This window comes from Sander vitreus, chromosome 18 (assembly GCF_031162955.1).
Source record: "Sander vitreus isolate 19-12246 chromosome 18, sanVit1, whole genome shotgun sequence".
NCBI lineage: Eukaryota > Metazoa > Chordata > Actinopteri > Perciformes > Percidae > Sander > Sander vitreus.
The window spans coordinates 27,611,782-27,639,423 of NC_135872.1; the positions used below are offsets into that span (position 1 = coordinate 27,611,782).

Sequence of the window (27,642 nt, forward strand, 5' to 3'; positions counted from 1 at the left end):
TGGCTCAGAGCTCCACAGCCTAAGTCCACAGGTACAAATTAGTTTTGCACCAAATGTATCGCCAAAAGTGTTGCAAAAGTCGAGGCGCGCAGATTGGCTACTTTGTGACGCGAGAGAGCACACGTGTGAAGTTGCAGTGACAGATTTGAGAGGTTGTAAACACTGAGTCGTGGTTGTGATTGAAAATGAACCCGAGTAAAAAAAAGTATACGAGTAAATGTTGCATTACAAGTTTGCAGCTGTCATTGTGTTCATGTAAATCTCAATCTACACATTTGTGAATATTTTTTTGGTGACTTCACATTCAGAATACAGTGTCATGAACGCATGAACGCTAACCCTAACCCTAACTTGTCATGACAAAAACCGAATGGCACTTACTGACAGAAGCGTTGTGTCATAAATGTTTATGACTTGTTTATAATGTTTATGACACGTTCATGACAGTATCATGTCACTCGTATGTAGATACCTTCAAGAAAAGTGTAACCGAATATTTTTTGGTTACACTTTTTTTGGTTGCATTTTATTTAAGTGCTAATTTTAACATACAAGTTCAGATTTTTTGTTCTGCAAGTTCTCACATCGTATTGTACAAGCTCTCACATTTTGCGCCATATTGACCGTCATAGTTAAGCCCCGATGGCAGAGATAGCCAAAGGGGATGCTTTATCCCAGCAATGTATCCGGACATTAAACGGTCTTTACCCTGCCAGCTCCCTACTGCAAAGAGCCGTCCGATTGAGCCCAAAAAGCAAGAATTCACAGCAAGCGAGTGGGCGTGTTGATGAGGAAATCATCAGACAAATTCAAGGAATGGCAGGCAACTCGGTTGTTTATGTATCACCAGTCGTTATATGATATGGACTAAAGACTAAATGTAAGGTGCATCCAAACTGTGGCCTGGAACTCTCTCTTTTTCGTGTACTTAAAAAAGGGGGGTGGATGAAAAGCTCGCCCAATCACTAACCAGCCCTGACACACCACCCCGTTCCCTTTCCTCTGACACGGACCACAACTCCCATTTAACATTTTTCATATGGACTTCTTGTATCCACTGCAGAGAGAAGTCATTCCAAACATGCATGTGATGTGTTTCCTCTGCTTTATGCACAGCAACAAATCAGGCCTACCTCAGGCATAAGGTTCCACATCCTGTGCTTTGGGGCCAGAAAACACAAGAGGGACATGAGTTAGAATTTGGGATGCAAACACAAACATTGGCATTTCTCACTGCTTCCCCCTCTTCAGAGCCTGCAGTGGAGCAACCCAGTATGAATGGCTTCCAGCTGTTGTAGGCGGAGATGGAGGCATGGTTTTGGTTCTTTATGGTCCGCACATGTCCAGATGTGTATCTGCAGCACTGTGAGGCCCTGATCAGGGTAATGACTGGGCTCTTTGTGAATGAACAGCTGCAACGTCATACTTTTGCAAGGTTGTTGTACAGTAAGGCCACATCAAGTCTACAGTTTTTCGAGGGGCTGAAGTTTAAGCTGAGAATAATAGCAAGAATGTCTTCAGGTGCTTCCATGCTGAGAAGAAGTCAGGTTTCACCTGCAGGAATTCAGACTGCATCTGGTCTTCCTTTATCGACTCAAAGATGCCTAAATCTAATCAGACTTGACAGACATGGGCGGGACTGAAACCGTGGACCTGTGCCCGTAACAATTATACCACCCTACACTGTAAAAATGTCAGTTTGAATTTGATTCAGTCTTAAAGGGGAATTGTAAACATGAACATTAGTTTAATAGTCAAGAGGAGTACTACTTAGCCAGCGTATACTGTTGTACTGTATAATGTCTATTCTTCACTAGAAGATTTTGTCTTCTTCCAGTGCAGTGGGAGAATTCCATTTATATTCAATAAATCCTGTGTCAATATCTCCAAACAAGGCAGACCATTCCACTGATATTTAAAAAATAACATGATTTTAGTTTATTTGCATTGCAAACATAAGACATCACTTAAATTAGTTCAAATTTGAAGACTCAAACTCAGTCCAGGTGGATTTTTTTTTTTTTGCAGTGTACCTCCTATTGTTGAGCTAATCCTGTCCAAATAGGGATTAATTATGAATCGTAATCTGTTGGTTCCAGGAGCTGTAGTAAATGAATAACTGGGGCTTTCTTAATTAAGACATGACTGGGTCAGTGTAACTCCAAGGTGCACAGGCTTTCATTAAAAAGGGGAAATCCTTTAAGATAAAACATATACCACGTACTCTCTGACACTCCAGTCACTAGTAATAAAGAGAGTTGTTGCCCTGGCAACACATGCATCGACTTCCAATTCAGTGCAACATCATCTTCAGCACTTCTTTTGCTTTTAAAAATGTTCCTGTTCAGTCCCATTCATCTCCAGACTATACATTTCCAAAGAACACATCTATTTTGGCAAGTTAGCAGATTTCAGAGCAGACATAAGTGAGTCGTGGAGACATTTCAGTTCTTGTGGCTGTTCTTCTCTTTCCGCAGTTCCCCTCAGGAGGGGCACAAGTAATGAGTCTCAGCTATGTGCCAAACATGTTCAGCTTATCATAGGCTACAGCTTGTAAACCCATTAACCCTGCTGCTTGCTCTGCTTTGGGTTTTTCTTTTTTTTTTTTTTTAGAAGTGGAGTGGGCTTTCCATTTTGTTCTAATGAGATGAGCAGTGGGAAACCAAGCTCTGTACGGATGTAATCCAGGCCACCTGGGAAACACAAGGGGCTTCGAATTCTACACCTTTACTTTGCTTTTCTTAATCTCTCTCTCTCTCTCTCTCTCTCTCTGAGAATAAAAACAAAACAACTAGCACCATCTACCAGTCAAATGCTGGTAAAATATGAAAGTGGCTGGTAGATTTGCTTCACTCGCCAGTAGGATTGGGCATCGAGAAACGATTCCTACTTGGAATCGTTTCAAAAATTACAATTCCAGTGGAATCGTTTCTTTACTGGAATTGTTTGGAATCGTTTGGAGGATTTGGTTTGAAATCCGATCACCGCTTCCCAATTTAATACGCGCAAGTCTTGGTTTCCGAAGCGGCCAGGCGCTCGTTGTGTTGCAGCCATTTATTTTACGTTGAAAAAGTCTGGAAAAACTTCAACCCATCATTGAATCAAAATAAAACGTTCCTCTTATTTGTGAAAATAGGCATGTGACCCATTTCAACTCCACCCCTCAACGAATCGGAATCAAGAATTGATAAGAACCCGGAATCGAAAGGAAGAATTGGAATCAGAATTGTTAAATCGGCTACGTTCAAAGTCTTAATGCTTAATTTAGATTTTTTGCTCAGATCCGATTTTGTTTGGCTGTTTACATGACCTTTTAAAATGTGGGCTATATCAGAATCCAGTGTGAACTGTTTGCGGTTTCAAACTGACCCGCATGTGCAAAAGAACAATGACATCAGACGCAGCACGCTGTTGCACTTAAGTTAGGGCGGTTATGGAGGAAGGAAGCATTTTCACTTTTATTTCAAAATGTTTGTGTAATGGCAGCCATTTGGATTTAATTGAAGTATCTCCCCATACACTAATGACGTCTATCACCTCCCTCTCCCTCCATTGACTCGCTCCATCACTGTTCTCCATTTTGTAGGCCTAGTCAAGATTTTAATTTGACTGTTTGTGTAGACAGTAAAATTAACTCCCGCCAACGCATACAGGTGCTGGTCATATAATTAGAATATCATGAAAAAGTTGATTTATGTCAGTAATTCCATTCAAAAAGTGAAATTTGTATATTATATTCATTCATCACACAGTGATATATTTCAAATGTTCATTTCTTTTAATTGTGCTGATTGTAACTGACAACTAATGAAAATTAGAATATTACTTAAGACCAATACAAAAAAGGATTTTTACTCAATACTTAGTTGGGGTTCCTTTTGCCTGAATTACTGCAGCAATGTGGCGTGGCATGGAGTCCATCAGTCTGTGGCACTGCTCAGGTGTTAGGAGAGCCCAGGTTGCTCTGATGGTGGCCTTCAGCTCTTCTGCATTGTTGGTCTGGAGCATCGCATCATCCTCTTCACAATACCCCATAGATTTTCTATGGGGTTAAGGTCAGGCGAGTTTGCTGGCCAATTAAGAACAGGGATACCATGGTCCTTAAACCAGGTACTGGTAGCTTTGGCACTGTGTGCAGGTGCCAAGTCCTGTTGGAAAATGAAATCTGCATCTCCATAAAGTTGGTCAGCAGCAGGAAGCATGAAGTGCTCTAAAACTTCCTGGTAGACGGCTGCGTTGACCCTGGACCTCAGAAAACACAGTGGACCAACACCAGCAGATGACATGGCACCCCAAACCATCACTGACTGTGGAAACTTTACACTGGACTTCAAGCAACGTGGATTCTATGCCTCTCCTCTCTTCCTCCAGACTCTGGGACCTTGATTTCCAAAGGAAATGCAAAATGATGATGATGATGATGAGATGATCATCAGAGAACATAACTTTGGACCAGTCAGCAGCAGTCCAGTCCTTTTTGTCTTTAGCCCAGGCGAGATGCTTCTGATGCTGTGTCTTGTTCAGGAGTGGCTCGACACAAGGACTGGGACAGCTGAAACCCATGTCTTGCGTCTGTCTTGATTGTGTAGCCTACAGAACTAGACTGAGGGACCATTTAAAGGCCTTTGCAGGTGTTTTGAGTTAATCAGCTGATTAGAGTGTGGCACCAGGTGTCTTCAATATTGAACCTTGTCACAATATTCTAATTTTCTGAGATACTGAATTTGGGGTTTTCATTAGTTGTCAGTTCTAATCATCAAAATTAAAAGAAATAAACACTTGAAATATATCAGTCTGTGTGGAATGAATGTATACATTATACAAGTTTCACTTTTTGAATGGAATTACTGAAATAAATCAACTTTTTCATGATATTCTAATTATATGACCAGCACCTGTAATTGTGACAAATGTCGATGTAGATTGAAAAAAATCAGACCTGGGTCTGATTCAGGAACACATATGGAAGTGGTCTAAATCTGATTTGAAAAAATCTGATGTGGGCAATAGTGATAGACCGATTTTATCGGTCGGCCGATATATCGGGCCGATATTTGCGTTTTTACGTGTATCAGCATCGGCCGATACGCGGCTGCTGCATTCACCGATAGTTTTTCCTGGCATTATTTACAGACAGGCGTCCACAGGCAGCTCTGTGCTGCTGGAGACGCTGCAGACCATGCTCTGCCCCTCCTCCACTAGTCCCATGGCAGTCTTAAATTACAACTCAAGCACTTTATTTCAATGGCTACTTTTCAGGTTTATTGTTTTACTTAAATTATTTAAATGTGTTGACAAAAGACATTTTGGGATGACCTGATTATATCTGTCTTATAATATGTCAGCAAGCAATGCATCATCAAGGCTGTGTTGTAGATGTTGATGAAAGCCTTTCACCCTTGCACAGTTAACCATATGCAGGGCACCCATCCATATGATGCACATTGCACACATCATTTGGGTGATATGAATGTAAGACGATTGCAGAAGTGACACTGATCTGTGTTTTTGTTTATTATTTTTAAAGAAATGGCAGAGCAGATATCGAAAACAAATCCAGTGTGGCATGGTTTACATTTTTATGATGATGCAGTATCGGCTCCAAATATCGGCTCAAGAAAATTGGCAGCCCGTATCGGTCATCGGCTAAGGGTGATGAAAAACCCCGCCATCGGCACTAAGAAATCCATATCGGTCGATCCCTACTGGGCAAGATTTGAGTGTTCACACTACTTCTGAAGAAGTCCGACCTGGTCACTTGACCCCAAAAAATCTGATTTGGGCCACTTTTGCCTGCAGTGGAGCAGCAGCAGTTGAGCTGCTCTGTCTTTACCTGTGCCGGTCCGAATGTGTTTCCATCCAGTGCAGGACAGGCCAGAGGTGACACTAGATGACAGGATGCTCTGTAAATTCTGTAAAAGCTGTTACACACCAACCAGACGGCCGACCGTCAGCAGAAAAGTCAGTCGGACTGATCAGTCGGGTCCCCGAGGTCCAAAAAAATGCCTCAAAACACACTGAGGCGACGCCGACTTGAGCGTACGCTCTGCGTGTGTGAAAACGTAATACGTCTCCATAGCAGCAGGCGGCGCTTCTCTGTATTGTTTCCCAGAAAATGAAAACCGGCAGCTGATTGGACGAACACGTCACGTGGGTCTTTTTTCTCCGGAAATTCACAGCCAGACTGTCATGGCGGCTCGTTCAGAATACGATCTCATATCGTACTGAAATAGTTCACCGAAACGTGTTTCTGAAAACATTTTAAGAGAGAAATACGCCGTGCAGTTGCTGAATCTGTCTTCATTTCAGATCAACAAAGGTCAGTTTAAAAGATTTTCGTCAGATTTTGAGAGGCTCATCCGCTCACCATGAGTCCCGACTGTCCTGTCTCTGACCGAGCATATCGGGTCGGCCAAAATGAAGGCCGACGGCTCCTCCGACGGACGACGGCATGGAACACACCGAACAGACTCGAGTAACCGACCTCGCCAGACTGTCCAACGGCCGATTATCGGGCTGGTGTGTCAGGGCCCTAAGACAGTCACAGCTGTGTCTTTGCAGCTGCTCTGTCACAGTACATCACCATACAGGCGACAGTTTGACAGAAAGATTTATTAAAGGTCCCATATCATGCTCATTGTCAGGTTCATATTTTTATTTAGGGTTCTTCTAGAACACATGTTTTAATGTGATTAATGTTCAAAAAATGTATTATTTTTTATTTTTCTCATACTGTCTGTCTGAATATACCTGTAATCACCCTCTGTCTGAAACGCTCCGTTTTAGCGCCTATGTCTTTAAGCCCCCCCTCCCGAAAAAGTCCAGTATGCACTGATTGGTCAGCGTTTCCGGGTCTTCCGCATCTGCGCTTTCGAAGTCTCTGCACCGTCATTGCAGCTGGGGAATGACTGTAACGGCACTGTAGCGTCACTTTCTACCTAGATAGTATAGTTGTGACATCACAAGGACTGATCATGTTATAGTTTTTACAGTATTTATATAGTACCTCGACCGGATTTCTAATAAAGGAAAGATATCAAAATCTCACTTTTTAGTATTTGGGACCTTAAAGGGATTTATTATGTTGTAGTATTTATTGTTGTTAGGGCTACTTGGAAAGTCAAATGGACACAAAGAGAAACTGTCCTGTCAAATGCAGAAAGTGTTGTGTTATATATATTTGCAGCAACAGAGGTTTGTATGAGATAAACAGAGGAAATGGATTCCCAGTAATAGCCACACTGACTGAATAGACAAAGAAAAGAGCACCACATACAGAAACTTACATTTTGACAGAAAACCCCAGACACATGACACTATTGGCCTCGGTTACACCACTCAAATATATGAAAACAAAAAGAAATGGTCATTGCAGTATTTAAAAATGATTCTAAATATCAGAACAAATGAAGAAAACCGTATTACCGCCAAGCCTTTATAAAATCACTGTGCTTAGGTTTAGCCCCAATGCCCTTAGAGGTGTAATTATATTTATTTTGTTTTACAGTGCAATGAAGATACAAAATAAAAACACTGTGAGGCAGTTTCTTTGTTAGAGACATTTCTAAAAGAAAAAATACAAAATGCCTTAGCTTAAGGTTCATGTATTAAATTTCACATCATTGGGAAAAAACAGGTAAGTGGGTCAATTTAGAGAAGAAAGAGGAGAAATCGGTACAGACATAAAATGCCTATTCATACATCTCTGTCTCCCTGTTGGGTAGTCTCTTTTTAAGGTTGAACACTGGTCTTTTATGTAACTGATCAGCAGTTAAATCAGATAGTGAAGTATGGCAAATAGTTAAGTGGCGAAAGATTTGACATTCTTGTTAAGGTGTGGACACACAGAGCCAATAATCGGCTGTTGGACAGTCTGGCGAGGTCAGTGACTCGAGTCTGTTCCGTGTGTTCCGTGCCGTCGTCCGTCTGAGGGGCCGTCGGCCTTCATTTTGGCCGATTTGACATGTATAATCGGCGGGGCGGGCACTGCCGGCAGTCGGACTCAATGACCCATCTGATTGGTGGAGAGCTAACCCGGAAACGGGGAGCGAGATGAGCCTGACTGGAGCCTCTCGGCTCTGTGTGTCCACACCTTTACAAAAAATATAATAATATAAACTAAATTAAGATGTCATATAAACAAAAGCAAGTGTTTTATAGGATACTTGATTGGCTGCCAACTCTTTTAAAATGTCTGATTATATATAAAGTGCCTATGGTCCAGCCTAAACATTTATTAGTTTGCTACACTTGCTGACATTTGGTCATGGTTAGGAAAAGATCCTCATCATGGTTAAATACTTTAGAAAGTGCTAATTGATTGTTGGGACAACACAGCATTACTTTGCTGTGTGTGCTTGAATCATTCATTTTTTGTTTGTAAGAAAAAGAAATCATTTCACCATTTTTTAAGATGGTGAAATGTGCAAACTAATGAATGTTCAGTGTAAGGCTAAGCATTGACATGGACTATTATAAGCTACAGATATCTTTTACCAGTATTTACAGAGCAAAGGCTTCATTTGAGTTTCATTCATATTATTGCTAGACCAAGGCAAAACCCCCCAGAGAGAAATGATACGCCCTACTGCATGGTTCCATGTAATGTGCTGATCCAGAGGGACATCTGGTCTGTTCCTCGTGTGTTGGCAATGAGAGCAGTTGATTTATTAACACCTTTCCTCAGTTTGTGTTTATTCTAATGCAACAGCCGGAGACAGCCAGCGTTTAAGTGGTCTCTGGTGTTAAATGAAGCCTGTCTTCATTCTCCAGGTTGGAACTGGATTTTAGCCTGAGCATCTTTAGTCAACAGATCCCTAGAACGTGCTACAGAGACAAGCTGTTTATTTGACCAAGCCAGGAAAATGTTATGTCACACCACTGCAATAGTCAAGTATGCCTGTCCATTAGTTCCTTTTCCATTAACTTTGGTTAATAGATAACTCTTCACCCAGCTGCTTTAATGCCGGCTTTCTTTTATTCACAAATTGAAGTGAAGTCCATAGGATCCATAAAGGGCCATTCTGTGCCTTACACATGTTCTCGGCCAGTGACTACAGTATTGAATAGTTGATAGTGCTTATGGGATAAGTCAGACAAAACAATGTTGGGAAGTGTTCTAGGCAGCAGGTCAAACAGCATGATTAGACTTGTGCATGCAAACCTTGACACCAATAAAACAAACAAAGATTTGAGTTCTCTAGTTCAAGAATGCTCAGAGGTGTCAGTATTGGCTTTTGAATCCATTTTGTCTGGTTTACAAGAGGCAGATTTTTTTTTTTTTTTTTTTTATGACTGCAGGTTCAGTCATTGTGGGGTGACTGGGTTCAGAGCAGAGGGGTTTCCAGCAAGAAGTCTTTTAACAAAGCAGACAGACGACTTAGGGCAACTCTGCCTCGTCTGTCAGTGTCCAAGCGGGGGCCGCGGCTAACAGTGGATGTCACTGGGATAGAGAGAATCCTGATATTACATTTTTCTATCTGGAATTCCTCTTTGTCTGAAGCGTAAATGCTTTTAAACCGAGAGAGCTAGCAGATGAAACCACAGCAGCAATTTCCTGTTGTCCTTGAGGGATTCTTTGCCCTTCTTGTTCACTGCCATTTATTACATTATGTAGCTTAAAGCAGGCTGATATCCCCACAAATATGAGACCAGGCAAAGTGGACCTCATTGAATTTGGGGCATTTTTCTGACTGCAGTGTCTGGAATAGATCCTCAGACGCTTTGATTGTGCGCTGGCTCACACTGGGAAACCAGAGAAGGGCACTGAGCGAAAAGATGATAACTAAATATAGGTGGAAATATAAATGTGTACAGCTTTTGACTAAGGGCTATTGCTGCTCTGTGTCCAGTAAACATCTGCTGATCTTGCCAGGTTTATTTTAACTCACTCACTGAGAAGAAGCAAGTTGTTTTTGACCCACATTTTGACGCACATTGTATACAACTCATGTCAGTGAATTGGAGCACATTTATGAATACTTAAAGCTTTTACTTGCTTTGGATTTACATCTGCAAAACTGCAAACACATTCTGTCTAAAATGTTACCTGAGACAAACTGGGACCACTCATGGCCCGAGGAACGCTAATGTCCATCCACCAATTTGGTTCAGGCTGAAATGTCGTAAAAACTATTAACTTTTAAGATATGCCATGGTAGTTGGACATTCATGTTACCCTCAGGATGTATTGTAATATCGTTGGTGATCCTCTGACTTTTGATTTATTGCCATCATCGGGTCAAAATTGATTTTGACCAATAATTCAATTATGAGCAAAACTAATGACATTCCCATCTGCCTCAGCTGGACTTATTTGCATGTTAGATGATGTTAGCTAATGGTATAGTCTGGATCAGCGACTGTTCACTTCCAGGAGAATCGCCGGAACATCAGGAACACACACAGGGAAACGCCAACAAACTTCGAGCTACACGCTGAAAATGGCAAGTTTTGAAGAAAAATGTGGATGGTGCAACAAGGCAGGCCTGCTTGGTTCTTTCGGGGAATGATTGTAAAGATTTACAAAGAATATATTTACGGCATTTACTCTCTAACTGGGCTTTTGGGACCGATTGGTGGGGATTTGCTATGGACAGATAACACATAGCTCATGTCACTGTGTTGTTTGAACAGTTAACAGTCATTTAATATTGTATGTGGCTTTTTCTTTTGCTGGGGGCAAATGTTCCACCAAAACAAGTTCCTTCCCGAGATTATTTTTGCAGAGCCACCAGTGCTGCGTCCACAGCTTAGCGCCGCCCAGGGCAATTGTGATTGGTTTGAAGAAATACAACCCAGAGCGTTTGTTTTCTTTTATCCTGGAATGTATGTGTGGAGTAGGGCTGTTGGAACGAATTCCGAAAGTCGAATATAATTCGAATAGTAAAAAAATCGATACTATTCCAATGCTGAAATTACTATTCAAATGTGATTTTTTTTTTTATAAATATGTTGGCTAACGTTAGCTAATCCCCCTCTTCTCACCTTGGCCTACCCACATGTGAAAACGAAATGCTTTTGTCATGTCACAACTGGTGAACAATACGTTAGCGGGAGTGAGAAACACAAAGCATTGTGAGGTCTTAACATCACGGAGCACCTAACGTTAGTGCAGGGGAAGTGACAGGCTGCGGCTGGAAATCAGAAGAAGGATGGGAAATAGTTTTAACATGACTTTAAAATCGACATCCACTGAGCCAAAATGCTTATGTTATCAATAGTTAGCTCGTTCTGGTTTTCTAACTGCGTCGCGAGTTATAGGAGCTTAGCCTAGCTGGGAGCTTACTGGAGACTAAAGTTAATGTTAGCTGCCCTACAGCTGTCAGAGTTAGCTTCGGCTTCATATATTACCTTCTAATAGCTGTATTCTCAGTCACGTGACAATCTGCAGGAAACTGGTTGCTTATCGTAGTTATCAATGCCGTTAGCACACTATTGTTACTTAGTTTATGACAAATCATTTCGCTGGGCTTTCTAACATGACGTCATTGTGCTAACCGAGCAATGTTAGCCTCTACAACAGATCTCAGTCTCTACACTTGTTAGATAATGTTTCATTACAGAGTTCTCTGTTGATTTATGTTTGTCGGTGTGTGCTCGTGGTGGAAAATAGCGTAAACAGAGTGTTGGAAGTCCCTCTAGTGGACAGAACGTGTAACAGCGAACACATGATAATAGTGGCATTGACAATGCATAAGCCTGAGTAGTGTAGTACATATTTATAACAGGCTGCATTTGAGCATTAAATATTCGAATATTATTTGAATATTAATAAAACAAACAAATGAACTTTGAATGGTATTATAGAGGAAGATTGACAGCTCCAGTGTGGAGGAGCCTATTTTCCCATGCATTGGTGTCTAGATGACTAATGTAAACAGATATCTTTGAAAAAATAACTGTTCGAAACAAGCTACAATGTGACGTTAACGGGCAAAAACCTTCAATTTATGTCCACTAACCGTGGTTTTGCCACTGAGAGGCTCAGATCATTAATGTGTGACAACATTATGGAAAGGATCCCTACAGAGATAGACATTTTTGTTAAAGAGTAAGATCCTTTGTATGAACATGAAACAGCCCCGAAATCTCCAAATCCACCAGACTTTATTTAAAGAAACAGTAATGTTATCATCGTAAAACACACTTCATTTAAAGTCAAAGGATCTTACTCTTTCACAAAAAGGTCTATCTCTGTAGGGATCCTTTCCATGATGTTGTCAGACACTTAGAATATTAATCTGAGTCTGTCAGTGGCAAAAAACAGCACTTTTAGTGGACAGAAATTGATGATGTGCAACGCCCTATATGATTACATTAAGCCCAGTTCACGGCTGCCGGTTACAGCGTGCTTGCTCAATACTGGACCATTTTCAAAGATATCTGTTTACATTAGTCATCTAGACACCAATGCATGGGAAAATAGGCTCCTCCACACTGGAGCTGTCAATCTTCCTCTATAATACCATTCAAAGTTTATTTGTTTGTTTTATTAATATTCAAATAATATTCGAATATTTAATGCTCAAATGCAGCCTGTTATTTGTCATCGAGGGTGGCAAGGAAGCTATTTCCTGTTGCTAGGTAACGACATGCGGTTATCTCATTGGTTGCGTATTCGAAAGGTCATCGGCAACTAGGTCAAAGTTGAAATAATATGAATTTTGAATCCGAGCGGTGCGCGATGCCGGCGCAAAGCTGTTTGGCCGCCTTTAATGTGTAGGCGGCTTTAGCATTATGGCCTGACTGTAAAACACAGGTGTTCTCTCTAGTCTTACTGTAATAAGTTGTGATCAATCCTGTTTTTAATCTGTGCGTCTGTACTGCTTTAAATAACCTCTATTTTATGGGGTAACCTGACAATGTGTGATTCTCTGACAGGCTGTGACAGCATGGGGTGAGATGAGACTTCAGGGGAAATAAAGACATAGCAGTGAAACCAGTACTAACCCTGAAACTGGACACAGTGTACTCCTGTTACTCGCGTTAAATACAGACAACAAAAACACTCGAGCTCCTGCGGCTCTATGTTTTCCCACTAGTTTCCTCTGACCTTGCTTCAGAATTGAGAAAAACAACTTTTATGTCACATTTCAACCCTACCTATGCTGTTACAGTATCTAGTAAAGGATGTGTTATTCCATTGGAGACCCAGGCAGTCACTCCTGCCAAAACTCACTCCTCTTCAGGGTCAAAGACAAGGGCTTGCGCAGTTTGTTACTTGTGCGTTTCATCAGCGTTGTTACATGTTTCCCCACTCTCCATCTCCATGTTTGCATTTTTCCTTGACAAGATGAAAAGCAGGAAACAATCAATCAAAAAAATTGACATTTATGAAGCATTTTTAGAGCAACATCAGTTGTTCCCAGCATATGTCAGCACATACAGTAGATATGGCTGCCCATTTGTCTGTACTTAAAGTAAATGGAAACAACTTGTTCTACAGCCTACAGCTACTTTTCTTTGATACATCACACAATGATCAAGCCCTCCCCTGCTGTTGCTATCCCAGAATGTCTGCATTGCTGTAAATGTATTTTGACATATCACAGAGTCTGCTAAAGCATGTGACTGTGGTATTTAACCTTAGACTCACAGAAGACTGCTGGCCAAGCATTGACCAAACACTGCGGATGTTTCCTGTGAGAGCCCTGGCTTAATATGAAAAATACAATACATTTCCATTGGGAGAGATTGGTCAGTAAGCAGAGGTCAAGCTGTATCAAGACAGGGTTTTCCCTACCCTAGCCGTTTTGGGCATCACCTAAGCCAAATGAATGTAATATCAATGTGTTTAAGCAAGTGTTATTTATGTATTATCTGCTCTAACTTTTTAAACATATATGGTAGTAATAATAATGGTCCAAAACAACATACAATTGCATATTTCTTTTACTGAAATATGTAACATCGTCTTTGGAGTGGACTTCGAAAACCCCCGCCAAACAAAACCTAGCAAACCTGAACCTAGGGTTTGACAATATGACAATATTAAAGGGTAGATATTTATTACTGTAATACATTCATAGACAGGGGAAACTTACAAGAAACACATTTAAAAAAAATTAATGGTCACAATTGAAGCAGCAGAGATATCCTGAATGTTAGTCCTTAGTATAGCTTTCATTAATCATTTTAACCAACATTTCCCTAATGCACTGATTCTCAAACTGTGTTATGTGAGCTCCCTATATATATATATATATATATATTTGGGCTGTCAAAAGAACGCGTTAATTTCGATTAATTAATCTGAGAAAAAATAACACGTTAAAAAAATTAACGCAGATTAATCCATTCCATATTGACGTTTGCATACAGATGAAAATCTGGTTCCACTGATATGTCTGCTCTTCTCTCTGCTGCTCTGAAACAGACGTTACAGGAAACACAAACACCGCTGCATGTGACGCTAGTTAACACTATACTCAACAGTAGCTAACGTTAGCCTTCCGCTAGCTAGTTAACACTATACTCAACAGCAGCTAACGTTAGCCTACCGCTAGCTAGTTAACACTATACTCAACAGCAGCTAACGTTAGCCTACCGCTAGCTAGTAGCTGGATTAAACACGGTTAAAATGCTGACAGCTAACGCTAAATGGTGTAAAGTGTGACTGTGTTTTACTGTAGAGGATTCAACACCGGGATGTAACAATCTGCAGCTGCCGTCGGAGAAACAACACAGACGGTGCGTTCAATGAAACTGGTAAACTACAGTTATTGTAAATGTCCTTTTCCTATCTGGTTGTTGTTTTTGTCGTTCAACAGCAATTTACTAGTGAAATTAGTTATTGTTATTGTTAAACATTATTATTAAATCATTTAATTTTGACCATATGGCCTTAGCAATAAACAAGCCGTTCTTTAATGTCACCAACTGTTGTTTAGTACCCTTTTTTTTTCTTTTCTTTTTCTACTTTCTTAAAAAGTATCGGTTCAGGCACCGCTAATTATGTATGCGATTAATTAATCACAGAGTATGTAATTAATTAGATTACATTTTTTAATCGATTGACAGCCCTAATATATATATATATATATATATATATATATATATATATATATATATAAAAACATAATAGTTCATTATAGAAATACTGCAACAATTCCAGTAATGATACTTAGGGTCCTATCTTGCACCCGGCGCAACACAGCACAAAGCCCGACCCAAGTCTCTTTACTAGTTTAAGACCGACCCAGTTGTCAATTTCCCGTCCAGCGCCCACATCGTTTAAATAGCAAGTGCACCTGCGCCCATCTTTGCTCCCATGGGCGTGCTGGTCTTACAGGGAGGTGTGTTCAGGTGCATTCTGGGTGTATTGCTATCTTGAGGCAGCAGGATATGTTGGCACCATTAACCAACAAAAACCTGGTCTAAAGTCAATAATGCAGCATTTCATTGTTATTTTAACAGAGCATTAGTAAAATGCTCCTAGGCTCGTGCACAGCAAGCACACTATGCTTGTTACACACACAGGGACGCACAGCAGCACACACACATGCAGAAGATTACAAATAATAATATTACGGTGCAAATCCTCCATCATAATAGCAATGCGCCAAGGTCCAAACGCACCTGGCTTTTAAAGGGAATGGGAGGTTTTCTCTGATTGGTTGATTGCATGTTACGCCCAAAACACACCTCTGATTAATGAAGACACTAAGTACAACCCTTTAGAACCATGCACCCAGTGCATGGACCCTTTTTTCCGCTGTCAAACTAGCAAAATGGATTTGGACACGCCCTAAACGCACCTGCGCCATCCACTTCCCGCCGTGCGCTCAGATCTTTAAAATAGGGCCCTTAAACTATGATCAGTTAAAAGGAATTTAAAATAAGTGTTTAAGTGTCGCTGCATGGTGCGTGATTTCCAAACATTTGAAAAGCTTTCGGATATTTGGCCTTGTTTTACATCTCTTAAATGCTTTTTTTGGGTCTACTGACTCTATGAAAGTGTATGTTTAGTAAACAAAAGGTGATTGCAAAGTAGTAGTAGCTCTTATTTTTGATTTTGAAAGAACTTCGCTTGTGAACGCTCCACCCTGACGTGTTGTCTACAATGGCACCGAAAGGTAGAGGAGAGGAGGACTATGTTTCTCTATCTCAAGTCCATGAGCTTATGGAACAACAGAAATTGTTTTATAAAGATCTGTTGGACCAACAGGAGCAGAACTATCAGAACTTTTTAAAGATAACGATTGAAACAAATAACAAGAGATTGGATGAAATTACGAAAGAAGTAAGTGGATTACGCGAAAGCCTTCATTATACACAATGCTACGGTTGGCATGTTCTGACCCGTCTTATACACTGCCATCGAGGGGGACAGTAGTTTCACCACACGCAGCCTGTATGACACGGAGAAAGCAGCTAAACTGGAACTGCTGCCAAGTGCAAATGCTGTCTCATTAACCGGTGATCAGTGGACGTCAGTGAGGAATCTACATTATTTAGGAGTTACTAAACACTAGATTGACTCTGGCTGGACTTTGCACTCGTTTGCCTTAACGGTGGTTGTTAGTGTTACATCTCAGTCAATTGTTCTCAATCCTTGTTAAAAATGTAAAGGTTAAATGTCCTGCTGTGGCATCTGGTTTTTGGACCATTTTGTTTGTACTGTATAAGCAACGTGTTAGTGTAACCTAACATCTCAGTTAGGTTAGGTACTTGTAGGAATTGTGCAATAATGACAGATTCACACATTTGTTTACAGGAAATAAATAATAGTCAAGTTCATAAAGTCACTTTCTTTGCATTCATTTGATTCCCAATCAAGATACACTGGTAAGAATTGCTTTCCATTGTTATTATTAAAACAGTTCTGAAATGCAAAATAATAGAATTTTAATTGTGATAAAACATGCGATTAATCGCGATTAACTATAGAACTTCAGCGATTAATCGCGATTAACTATAGAACTTCAGCGATTAATCGCGATTAAAACATTTTAATCGTTTGACAGCCCTATATAAAAGATTATCGCAAATTAAGAAATCAGGTCTGCAAAATGAATAGAGAAAAAAAGAGAACTTATTATCAACAGAGAATTTCTGAAAGTGGTCAAGATAGTCAAAAAATATGGAAAGTTCTGAATGAAATCATGGGTAACAAAACAGCTCAGACTTCTTCCTTTGTGGAACTAGATGGTGCGTATTTAACCAAACCTCTTCATATTGCGAGTTATTTTAATGATTATTTTATTGACAAGACCTCCAAGCTCAGAGAAAACATGGACACTACTGTTAAATACAATTCAGAAGAGCTTATAAGAAATGGTTTCATGATGGGAATTTCATGAGATTAATGTTGATGAAGTAGAGAAATTGTTGAACTCTCTGGAAGCTGATAAGCCTGCAGGTATAGACCATCTAGACTGTAAACTGTTCAAAATATCTGCTTCATACATTTCCAAATCTATCTGTCATATTTTTAATAGAAGCTTAATCAGCGGTGTTTGTCCAACATTATGGAAAGAAGGAAAGATTTTTCCAATTCCAAAAGACAAAAAGTCAACTTTTAATGGTCCAAACAGCAGGCCTATTAGCATCTTGCCTGTACTTAGTAAACTTTTAGAAAAAACTGGCTGTGCAAATTCAAGATTATCTTTCCATAAATGGTTTAACATCTATGTTCCAACATGCATACAGAGCTGGTCACTCTACTGGTACCGCTGTGTTACAAATGTCTGATAGCTGGCTGACATCAATTGACCGGTCGATGCTTGTGGGCACAGTTATGCTAGATTTCAGTGCTGCTTTTGATGTGATTGATCATGATTTCTTAATTTGTTATGGTTTTAAACACTCAGCTATTTTGTGGTTAAGAAGTTTCCTGTCCGGTAGATTACAGAGAGTATATTACAATGGCACTTTCTCAAACAGCAAAGGGTTAGACTGTAGTGTTGCCTAGGGCCTCTTCTTTTTGCAGTTTCCAAGTTTAACAATGTATGCAGATGACCCTCTATTATGCCGCATCTACATGTTCTGAATCAGGTTCTATCTAGGGAGCTCAACATCGTACTTAATTGGATAAAATCAAACAAACTTGTGCTAAATGCATCAAAAACAGTCTGCATGGTATTTGGCTCTAAATATAAATTAGCACATGGGCCTAAATTGAATCTTGAAGTTGCAGGCCAATCTATAAAACAAGTAAATAAAGTTAAGCTTTTAGGACTACGGCTTGATAGTGCGTTGTTGTGGTCCGATCACATTGACTATATGGTTACTAAGATGGGAAGAGCAGTTGCTACTACAAGGAAATGCTCACCATTTCTACCATCTTCTTTACTAAGGCAAATTGTTTGCTCTTTAGTTCTATGCCATTTAGATTATTGGTCAGTAATCTGGTCATCTGCCTCAAAAACCCTACTTAGAAAACTTCAAGTAACACAAAATAAAGCTGTAAGACTTGTTCTAAAGTGCAATTTTGGGTCCAATGTAGTTAAAATGCATGAATGTCTTAAATGGTTGAGTGTTGAAAAAAGATTATTAGCCAATGTGCTTACTTTGTTGCATGTTATTCAAAGTCAGACACCATCATTTATTTTTGATAACATAACTTACAGTTCAAATATCCACACTTATTTAACAAGAGGAGCCAGTAGGGGGCAGATGATGTTACCATTACCAAAATCCAATAACAAAAAAACTTTTATTTACAGAGCAAGTTCTTTGTGGAATAAAATCACAGGAAAGGACCATTTTAAAAAGATCTTACCTTCATTTAAATTATTTATTATGAGGTTTCTGATTGTGTGTCTTTGTCAATGTAAGCCACCTTAATGTTAGCCATGTAATATATTGTAATATATAACTTCGTTTTCAAGATATTTCTGTATTTGCTTGGTTATTGTTTTCATTTAATTTTATTTGTAATTTTTTTTGTTTTTTGTTACTTAGTTTTGTTGGCAGATATTGTTGCATGTATTTTATTTTATTTTCTTCTATTTCTTTTCTGTATATGTTATGAAATGTTTTAATATTGTTTGACTAAATGTAGTGTTGGACCCCAGGAAGACTAGCTGGTTGTCTAGGCATCAGCTAATGGGGATCCTTAATAAATACAAATACAAATACAAATACAAGTGTAGAGATATTTTTTTGTTTCGATATCAGCTTGCTACATAGTTACGTTCATGAACGGAGTGCGCATACATCCATAATTAGTTACGAGATGTGATGGCAAGATAGTAAGCAGAGGTAAAATGAATGGTTCAAAAACACTGCAATCACACAAATTTCTGTGTCTGTAGCTATTGAGGTGGAGATAGAGACTGGGGGGGGGGTGGGCCTTGACCAACTGCCACTTTGCACGTTTGAAAGCCATGATGTCTCTCTCTTTCTCATGGGTGGGCCAAATTCTCTGGGCGGGCAAAGCAGAGAAAGGGGAGGTAACCTTGCTAAGGAAGCAAGATTTCAGATCGGCCCATCTGAGCTTTCATTTTCTCAAAGGCAGAGCAGGATACCCAGGGCTCGGTTTACACCTATCACCATTTCTAGCCACTGGGGGGCCATAGGCAGTAGGGCTGGATTTCTTTTTTAAATGACCTGCTTCATGTAGTTCTACTGGAATATAGGGTCAGTTTCAGCAGATATGACAGAAAGTTAGTTTTATAAGGCTTACCTACTGCACCTTTAACCATCAGACAACAGAGATTTGTCAACCAGTAGAGCTTATACTGCACAGATTATACTGAGGTAGCTGTCCCTTTTAGCATCTCATAGACTAGACCAACGAGCAGGACTGCTACAGCGTAGTATTGGATTGAATGTGATGAATACTAGCAACATTATTAGAGTTGAGTTTGTTGTCATTTCTGAGTGTGCCGAGGAAGTGAGATGTTATGGATGGATGATATCTCCATGCTGTTTGTGTACTGTCACTTTTGTCCCTGGGGGTTCCTGCTGTTACACGTCTAAGTAATTGTACGCTCGGTCTAGGAAAGGAAAGTGATGATGAGAACAATGCACAATATGATTAATGAACAGGATCTAAAAAAAAAAAGGAAACTCGTGACCTGTAAAACATCTGAGCAAATTGACTGTGTGTGTGTGTGTGTGTGTGTGTGTGTGTGTGTGTGTGTGTGTGCGTGTGTGTGTGTGTGTGTGTGTGCGCGCGCGTGGATACAAGAGCAACAGCATTGTATTATTTTGCATTGTATTTGTTTTGTAGTCAGCATCTGGAATATTAATATTAACCAACACCTTCCTGAAAACAGTTTTGGTTGTGTCCTTAACAGTTTCCTGTTTTGGATTGGTGAATTGCATCATTCTCTCTGTGTTCTTTCTGCAGCATTGGTGGGCTCCCTCTCCATGGGGATGATCTTCTTCTGCTCTCCCATCGTCAGCGTCTTCACCGACATCCTCGGCTGCAGAGTTACCGCAGTGGGCGGCGCTGCTGTCGGCCTGGTCGGCCTACTGGCCAGCTCCTTTGTCACGTAAGGAACAAAATAAGCATTCAAATCAACTTGTGTCATTACTCCATACAGCATACATGGCACCTGCTCCTACAAGGTTATTGGGTACTGAGCTCCACAAATAGGCTGATTTATATTTGCTAATAATATGTTGGATTCATGTTAAGACATTGCAAAGGAACTCCATTCTTTTTGCCAGATGATGGTCTAGTACCGAAAACGTTGCCTACTAATATAATTATTTTTTGCAAGTTAGACAGTGTGCAGTGAGTTTCTCTGCAACTTTTGACTTACTTATCCCCCTCCGACGCACCTGTCTCACGTTATAGATGTGCAAAGTATTTTTGTGTACTGACATTTTTTTTTTTTAAATTAACAATTATTTAGTGGCCCCCCTGCATTAACTCTGAGGACTATGGTTAACTGCTCCTCAGATCTCTGCTGGGTAAATCCAGACAGCTAGCTAGACCAGTGTTTCTCAAAAAGGGGTACGCGTACCCCTAGGGGAACTTTGGAGTATTGTACCTCTTTATATAGACTTATAAATACACCTATAAAATGTTTTGTGCTGGTCAGGGGGAACTTGGCTTAAAAACACAATTCAAAGGTGGTACATAACTGAAAAAAGTTTGAGAACCACTGAGCTAGAATATCTGTTCAATCTGAGTTTTCTGTTGCACAACTACTTTTGAGCGTACACACGTTCCACCAAAACCTTCCTGAGACTATTTTGCAGAGGCACCGTGGCTCCGTCCGTCGCTTAGCACCGCCCAAGACGATTGTGATTGGTTTAAAGAAATGCCAATAAACCAGAGCACGTTTTTTCGCCCATCCAGGAATGCTGTGTGGAGCGCCAGACCCTCCTTCACAGTGCTGTGGAGGAAGGTCTGGCAATGCGAGATTAGTGTCCACCTGATGAATGTAAATCTAATAGTCTCCACCAACTCCTCAGGGAAATATCTATGTCTTTTTTCTTTTCTTTTTTTTTGCAATATTTCTATTGATTTTCTTTATTGCAATTACAATTGCAACTTTTAACTCCCACCCTCCGTCCCAGTCAACAACAAAAACTCTCTTCTAACCTCTGTTGTACTATAACAGCTAGACAACTAAAAGAGAATTATATTACAGTATCACTTGTACAGAATAAAACAACGGCACCTCCAGCAAAGCCATGATACGCACAAATACAAAATCAAACACAAATTGCACCTCTGCTGTCACCCTCCAAGACATGTCTTGGTCCTTTCCCCTTCTGGGGTTCACCTCTTATTGAATTGTATGTATCTTGTCCCACATTTACCCTCTGTAGAAGCCCTATGTCTCCTTTTTTGTATTATTTCTCATACACCCCCAATTTCTTTTTGGAATATAAATGTTAATATCTGTCTCTTTAGCTGTTGAATGCATCACTGTGTTCACTAGCTAGTCTCTAACTGTGTCTGTTTGCTGTTTGTTGCTGAGCAGGTAGTGTTCATACTCCTTTTTAGCGTTGATCAAGACTCTGTGGGTAAGAGGCTCTGCATGTAGCACTCAGTTGTAAATAATTTCCTGGAATTCTATACGTCTACACTACACTTGAGGAAACACTCACACAAACATACAGAATGTGTGATCCAAACGGTGTTCAGCTCTTCACTTTATCGCTCTCAAGTGCAATAAATAATTGACGCTTATCGAGTAGCTGTGAAACAGCATTTCACAGGGCGGGCTGACAGCCAAGTTCTGCTGCGGACTGTGCAAGGTGCAACATTTCTTAGTCATGATTTGACTGTTATTATTTACCCCAAACGGGACTTTGAAACCACTTGGAAGCACCATCCTATTGTATCTATCTGGACCTTCACCACTACACATTCATCCCTTTACCTTGTTGAATGTGCTGATTGATGCAATGTGCTGTGGTTGAAAGGCTTAGTGTCAAAGTCAAACCCTTGTCAGAACATTGCACCTGGTAATAATTAAAGATATGTCTGTTTCTCTAGAGTTTCAGCAGCATGTGGACTGATCTAATCGAAGCGTTTTAAGTCTCATTGAGTCTGAAATGTATCCCCTCCTCAAAGTGATCAATGATACTTCACCAATAGACCATTATATACCTAAAATATAAGTATTTTAAACTAAGAAGAGTGCTGTAAAAGTCTATAGTGCGATAGAATGATAAAATCCGAGCAGCAGTTGCTGGTTGTATTTAGTCGCTACAGAGCTCCGGGACGCCGACTACCAGCGGCAGTTGTTTAGCCGCCAATAGGTGACCGTGAGCCAGCTACAGGCACCGCCAGATGACGGTGCTTTCAGGGGCCGTGGTAGAGGAGTTTAGCCAGAAAAAGAGAGAGTCATGCGGCAATGACAGTTAAGTTCAGGCACCAAAACGATTGTGGTTTGGATTAAAACACTCCAGAGGAACGAACAAGCGGATCCTGGGTGAAAGTATTTTGTTTTTGTCGCGAAGTGAACTCCGCCCTCCGGCTTGAAAGCGCTGTGTTTCATGTTGACACCACGTTGTGCTATTTCATTTTGAGATTATTTTAAGTGCATGAATATGTGTTTTGGCGTGGCTGGCCGAGTGGCACTATCTCTATGGTATTGAATATGGTATATAATATAATTCTTGCATGTTGCATGCTTTCTTCACAAATCACACCCTGCATACAAATACTATTAAAATATCAGTAGTATCTAATTAGAATTTACATTTTTTTGAACGAGGTGTTCAACATGAGTTTTGTAGGACAATGTGCTTATAAGGCTGTACTGTATTGATTAGATTTGAATTAAGAGCTTGAATCCCATTCTCAAAGCAGATTGTAACCATAAAAGATGGTGTCGTCAGCATAAAATTGAACATTGCAGTGCTCAGTTGGAAAATACATTTTAATTATGTATAGAGTAAATCGTAGGGGGCCTGGGCTCTTTGCTGGGAGACGTCCTGTGGATGAATTGTTGGCCTTTTGTCCTGGAAATCTTTAATGTCAGCAGTACAGTGATGTATCTTATTGTTTGATCCCCTCTCAGGTCCCTGGGCCCCATGTACTTCACCTATGGCATTGTGTTTGCCTGCGGCTGCTCTTTCGCCTACCAGCCCAGCCTGGTCATCCTGGGCCACTACTTCAAAAAGCGCCTGGGTCTGGTGAACGGCATTGTGACGGCCGGCAGCAGCATCTTCACCATCACGTTGCCCTTCGTGCTGTCGGGCCTGCTGGAAAAAGTGGGCCTCCAGAACACCATGCGCGTCCTCTGCATCCTCATGTTTATTCTAATGCTGGCCGGCTTAACCTACAAGCCCCTGCTGCCCGTCAAATCCAGTAACACCCGCACAGGCAGCCGGTGCCCACCCATGAGCCAGATCTTCAACATCAATATCTGGAAGTCTTTGGGATATCGCATTTGGGCCTTCGGTATTCCCGCAGCCCTCTATGGCTACTTTGTTCCTTATGTTCACCTGGTAAGTTTGTGTTTTCTACATACTTTTTCATTCATCTGCTCTATAAATCAAATTTGATGTCACTGACTTTCACACATACCGTGTATAGGGTGGGCATTGTTTTGATTTTAACAATTCTGATTCCAATTCCAATTCTTCCTTTCGATTCTGATTTTTGAGGGGTGGAGTTGAAACGGGTTATTTCACAGATAAGAGGACACGTTTTTGCCGGGCTTTTTCAACGTAAAATAAAGCCACACTTTAAAACGCCGCTTACTGTGCTCTGCACGGAAACCAAAACTTGCACGTGTTAAATTTGGAAACCGATGATCAGATTCCAAACGATTCCAATAAAGAAACGATTCGATTGGAATCGTAATTTTTGAAACGATTCCAAGATGGAACTGGTTCTGGGTGCCCAATCCTAACCGTTTACTTACAGTATGTGTTGTTTGTGTTGTTGGGTGTCATCACCCACTCTCAGGGCTAAAGGTCTGATGACGAATAACCACACGTGAACGCCAACAGATGCCATGGTGTGATTTCTCAGTATCCTAATTCCATGTGTTGGATGTGGTTGTTGGCACGAGGAAGGAGGAAGGGCGAAGTCAACAAGTGAGCTTCAACAACACAGATATCAAAACACATACTAGCAACGTGAGGTTTATTAATGTGAAAGATGAGAGGGAAGTGAACCCCAGCCAGAGTCTTCCAGGCAGTCAGCAACGGTACCGACTGTTACCATGATATGGTTTATGACTCTTAAAGTGTACTTCAGTATTTAGGAACATACAGTCTACTGTATATGGTTGTCTAAGTACGAAAAAGGCACTCCTAAGAACACTTTCAAATCTTATGTGCAAGGAAGAATGCAACATGAGAGCCCTGTTCCTTATTTCATTTGCTTTAGCCCGCAAAAGGGTCCAATCAGGACCACTGGAAGACTTTGCAAAGTGTGAAAGTAATTAATTTCAATTCCAAATTTACCACTTAGTATCAGCGAATATCCGAGTTCTGTAACATTATTTTTTTCTTCCTACAATGGTCTTAGAACGCTGTCGTAGCAGAAGCAACTTGCGCTTGCCAACATCAAGCTGACAAGAAACTCTTTCTGGAGAGGTTTACTGGTCTGGCCCACTTGAAATCAAATTAGGGTGATGTGGCCCATGAACTAAAATGAGTTTGACACCCCTGTTGTAGAGTATAGATGGTCAGGAAAAAAAACTTTATTTAACATCTGATTTTAACCTAAAGATTATATCTCACAAATGGTATGTATGTGATCTTTGATTGAGACAATTATGCCAACATCTTGAAGAATGTCTCAAAATCTGGACAAATGAAAGCAAAACCTTCCGCATGGCTAGATACCACGAGAGGCAAGCGATTTAGTTATCTGGTGAACCCACCCTTTAAAAGTTTTCATTTTGAAGATGTTGACCTAATAGCCGAATAGCCTGCGCGGAGACTCCCATTCTTAGTCTCACTGTTTAGATAATAAAGCCCGCAGCTGTAATGTGACTGCACGTCACAGCAGCATGTGTCCACATGAGATACTTCAGCTGTGTGGTCCTGATGAAAGTAACCAAATATGACAGGGAGGCTCAATCTGCAGCTCTCCCTTCAGTCAGGAGACAGTTCTGTAAACAGGTGTCACTTTCCCTTACTCTCTATTTATTTCAGCTATAAGATGGGAACATATGATATTGGAGAAAACATCTTCTCGGGAGGGCTGGAGAGCAGAGCCTGGATGTGTTGGACGGACTCAGGGGGTGACTGTTTATTTGGACACGATGACTCTGTTATTGGAGGAAGATCAGTCTGTCAGTGTGTAATGTGTTTTCCCAACACTTCTCCTATGTCTGCTACTCAGACTGGGGCCCGGCTGCAGCCTCCGCGGCACCCCTGCCCTCAGAGCCCCAGCAACCGCCCTTCCCTAGACACAGAGCTCCCCCCGTGCACTTAAGCCGGCCAAGCCCCGGCCTTGTGACACTGCATGGGAAGAAGAAGAAGGAAATGGGTCAAACTGCATATTGTTCAGGTTTTCAGGAAGGGGCCCTCACAACCTCTCCACACTTTTCTTTCTCATGCATAGGTGTTTCTTTGCATACGTGCAAATGCTTTTTACAGCCACACTGCAACAGTTCCATGTGTGTTTTTCCTCTTTCAAAAACAAGCTGTACTTATCTGAAGACTGTAAAAGTGTAAAGTCCACACACACACACACACACACACACACACACACACACACGCACACACACACACATAGATTTGAGATAAGATGTCGGCCTTCAGGTACGGCTGTTTGCTCTGTGCGTGGGCTGGTAGAAGGTGTGGTCATGCTTACTTAGCAAAAATAACATTGAAGAACAGCACGTGAGAAAGTTAAACATATCAGCAAGACAGATAATGGACGTGCTCTTTTTTTTAATCAGTATGGCTGATCATTGCAGATTCACATTAGCGGCATACAGAATGGTATTTTTCTTTAAAAAATCTGCCTTTACTTGAAAAATAAGCTTGTTTCAGTGTGTTTAATGAGGAGCACCTGCTGTGGGCTGGAGTAGGGCTGGCTGTTAGAGAGAGCATGTGGGATGGTGCACAGTGGGGCTCTGAAGGGGGGAATTCACCCCAAAACACACTACAAAAGCAGCTTCAAATAGCATATCGGTGGTGTGTGTGCCGTTTTCTAATTTAGTTTTTCTTATTTGTGTTTAACTGAATGTACAATGCCACGTTATTTCTAGCAACCATTGAGTGAATCTGTGACTGCTAACACAAAAATCACTTCCACATAGAAAAGTGGCTGTTTATTTCACAGCAGGAGGAGCACAGATTTTACTAATAACATTTATTATTGCTCTTATGTTATTAATTGCACCTGTGTTTGACTGCTGTGAGAAAGCTCTACTGTGGAGTTTGAAAAAGCCTGGTGATATTCTATATTTTTCCTTATTGTCAAGAAATCCCATTAAAATACCAAAACCAACAGGGAATACATCCTACCAACACATACTGTCATGTTCAGGCATGTTCTGTAGGCATTATTAGGAGCATGAGTGGAGCAAAAGTGCACAGGCAGGACCTGTGTGTCTGTGTGTGTGTGTGTGTGTGTGTGTGTGTGTGTGTGTGTGTGTGTGTGTGTGTGTGTGGGGGTTGTAGGGCAAAATGTTTTTGAAAAATATCTAATTGTGGTTTTGTTGAATGATTTTGCAGCTGCGATATGATTTGCAATATGATTTTCCAGTTGTTGCCTGCAGCATTGCTTCTTGGTTGTGGGAATCCCCACTGAGCAGGACACTCTCGAACACACAGCATGCTGTTGTGGCGTAGTGACAAAGACGATAAGTCATCCAGAGGTCTTTGCATACGGATGTGTGACCCGCCGGCAGCAGACACACAGGCCCTTTGAGCAGGACTGCTGCTGAACTGCCTGGAGGTAAAAGTAGCTGCCAGGGCTCCCGACAGGAGGCCCCTCTTTTCTCACTGGCTCTCCAACTCTGGGCCTCACAGATCTGTGTACATAAAGCAAGTAATGTGGAAAAAGAACATCTGGGCTGCTTTTCTAACAGTCTGAAGTGGAATCTAACATTCACCGACAGCAGAAACAGAAGTTAAAAGAGGAATGTTGAAATACGGAGCAGTTAGATAAGGGGTAAGATAGAAGCAACAAGAAACTGTGGAAAATGGCTAATACAGTACAGAGCGGTGGAAACACTGCCAGACCTCACATACATATACAACCTGTTTTCTGCTTAAAGAATGCAAAACAATGAGCAAATGAAGCGTCACGTC

General features: G+C 40.8%; 1 protein-coding gene across 1 annotated transcript in view; it reads left to right on the plus strand.

The window, feature by feature from the left end:
- slc16a10 (solute carrier family 16 member 10) overlaps positions 1 to 27,642 on the plus strand; it is a 59,999-nt gene that overhangs the window by 19,450 nt on the left and 12,907 nt on the right. Inside the window, exons 2-3 of the mRNA XM_078275294.1 lie at positions 20,300 to 20,444; positions 23,439 to 23,868. Of these exons, the coding sequence (XP_078131420.1) occupies positions 20,300 to 20,444; positions 23,439 to 23,868 (575 nt within the window). The remainder of the gene's footprint in view (positions 1 to 20,299; positions 20,445 to 23,438; positions 23,869 to 27,642) is intronic.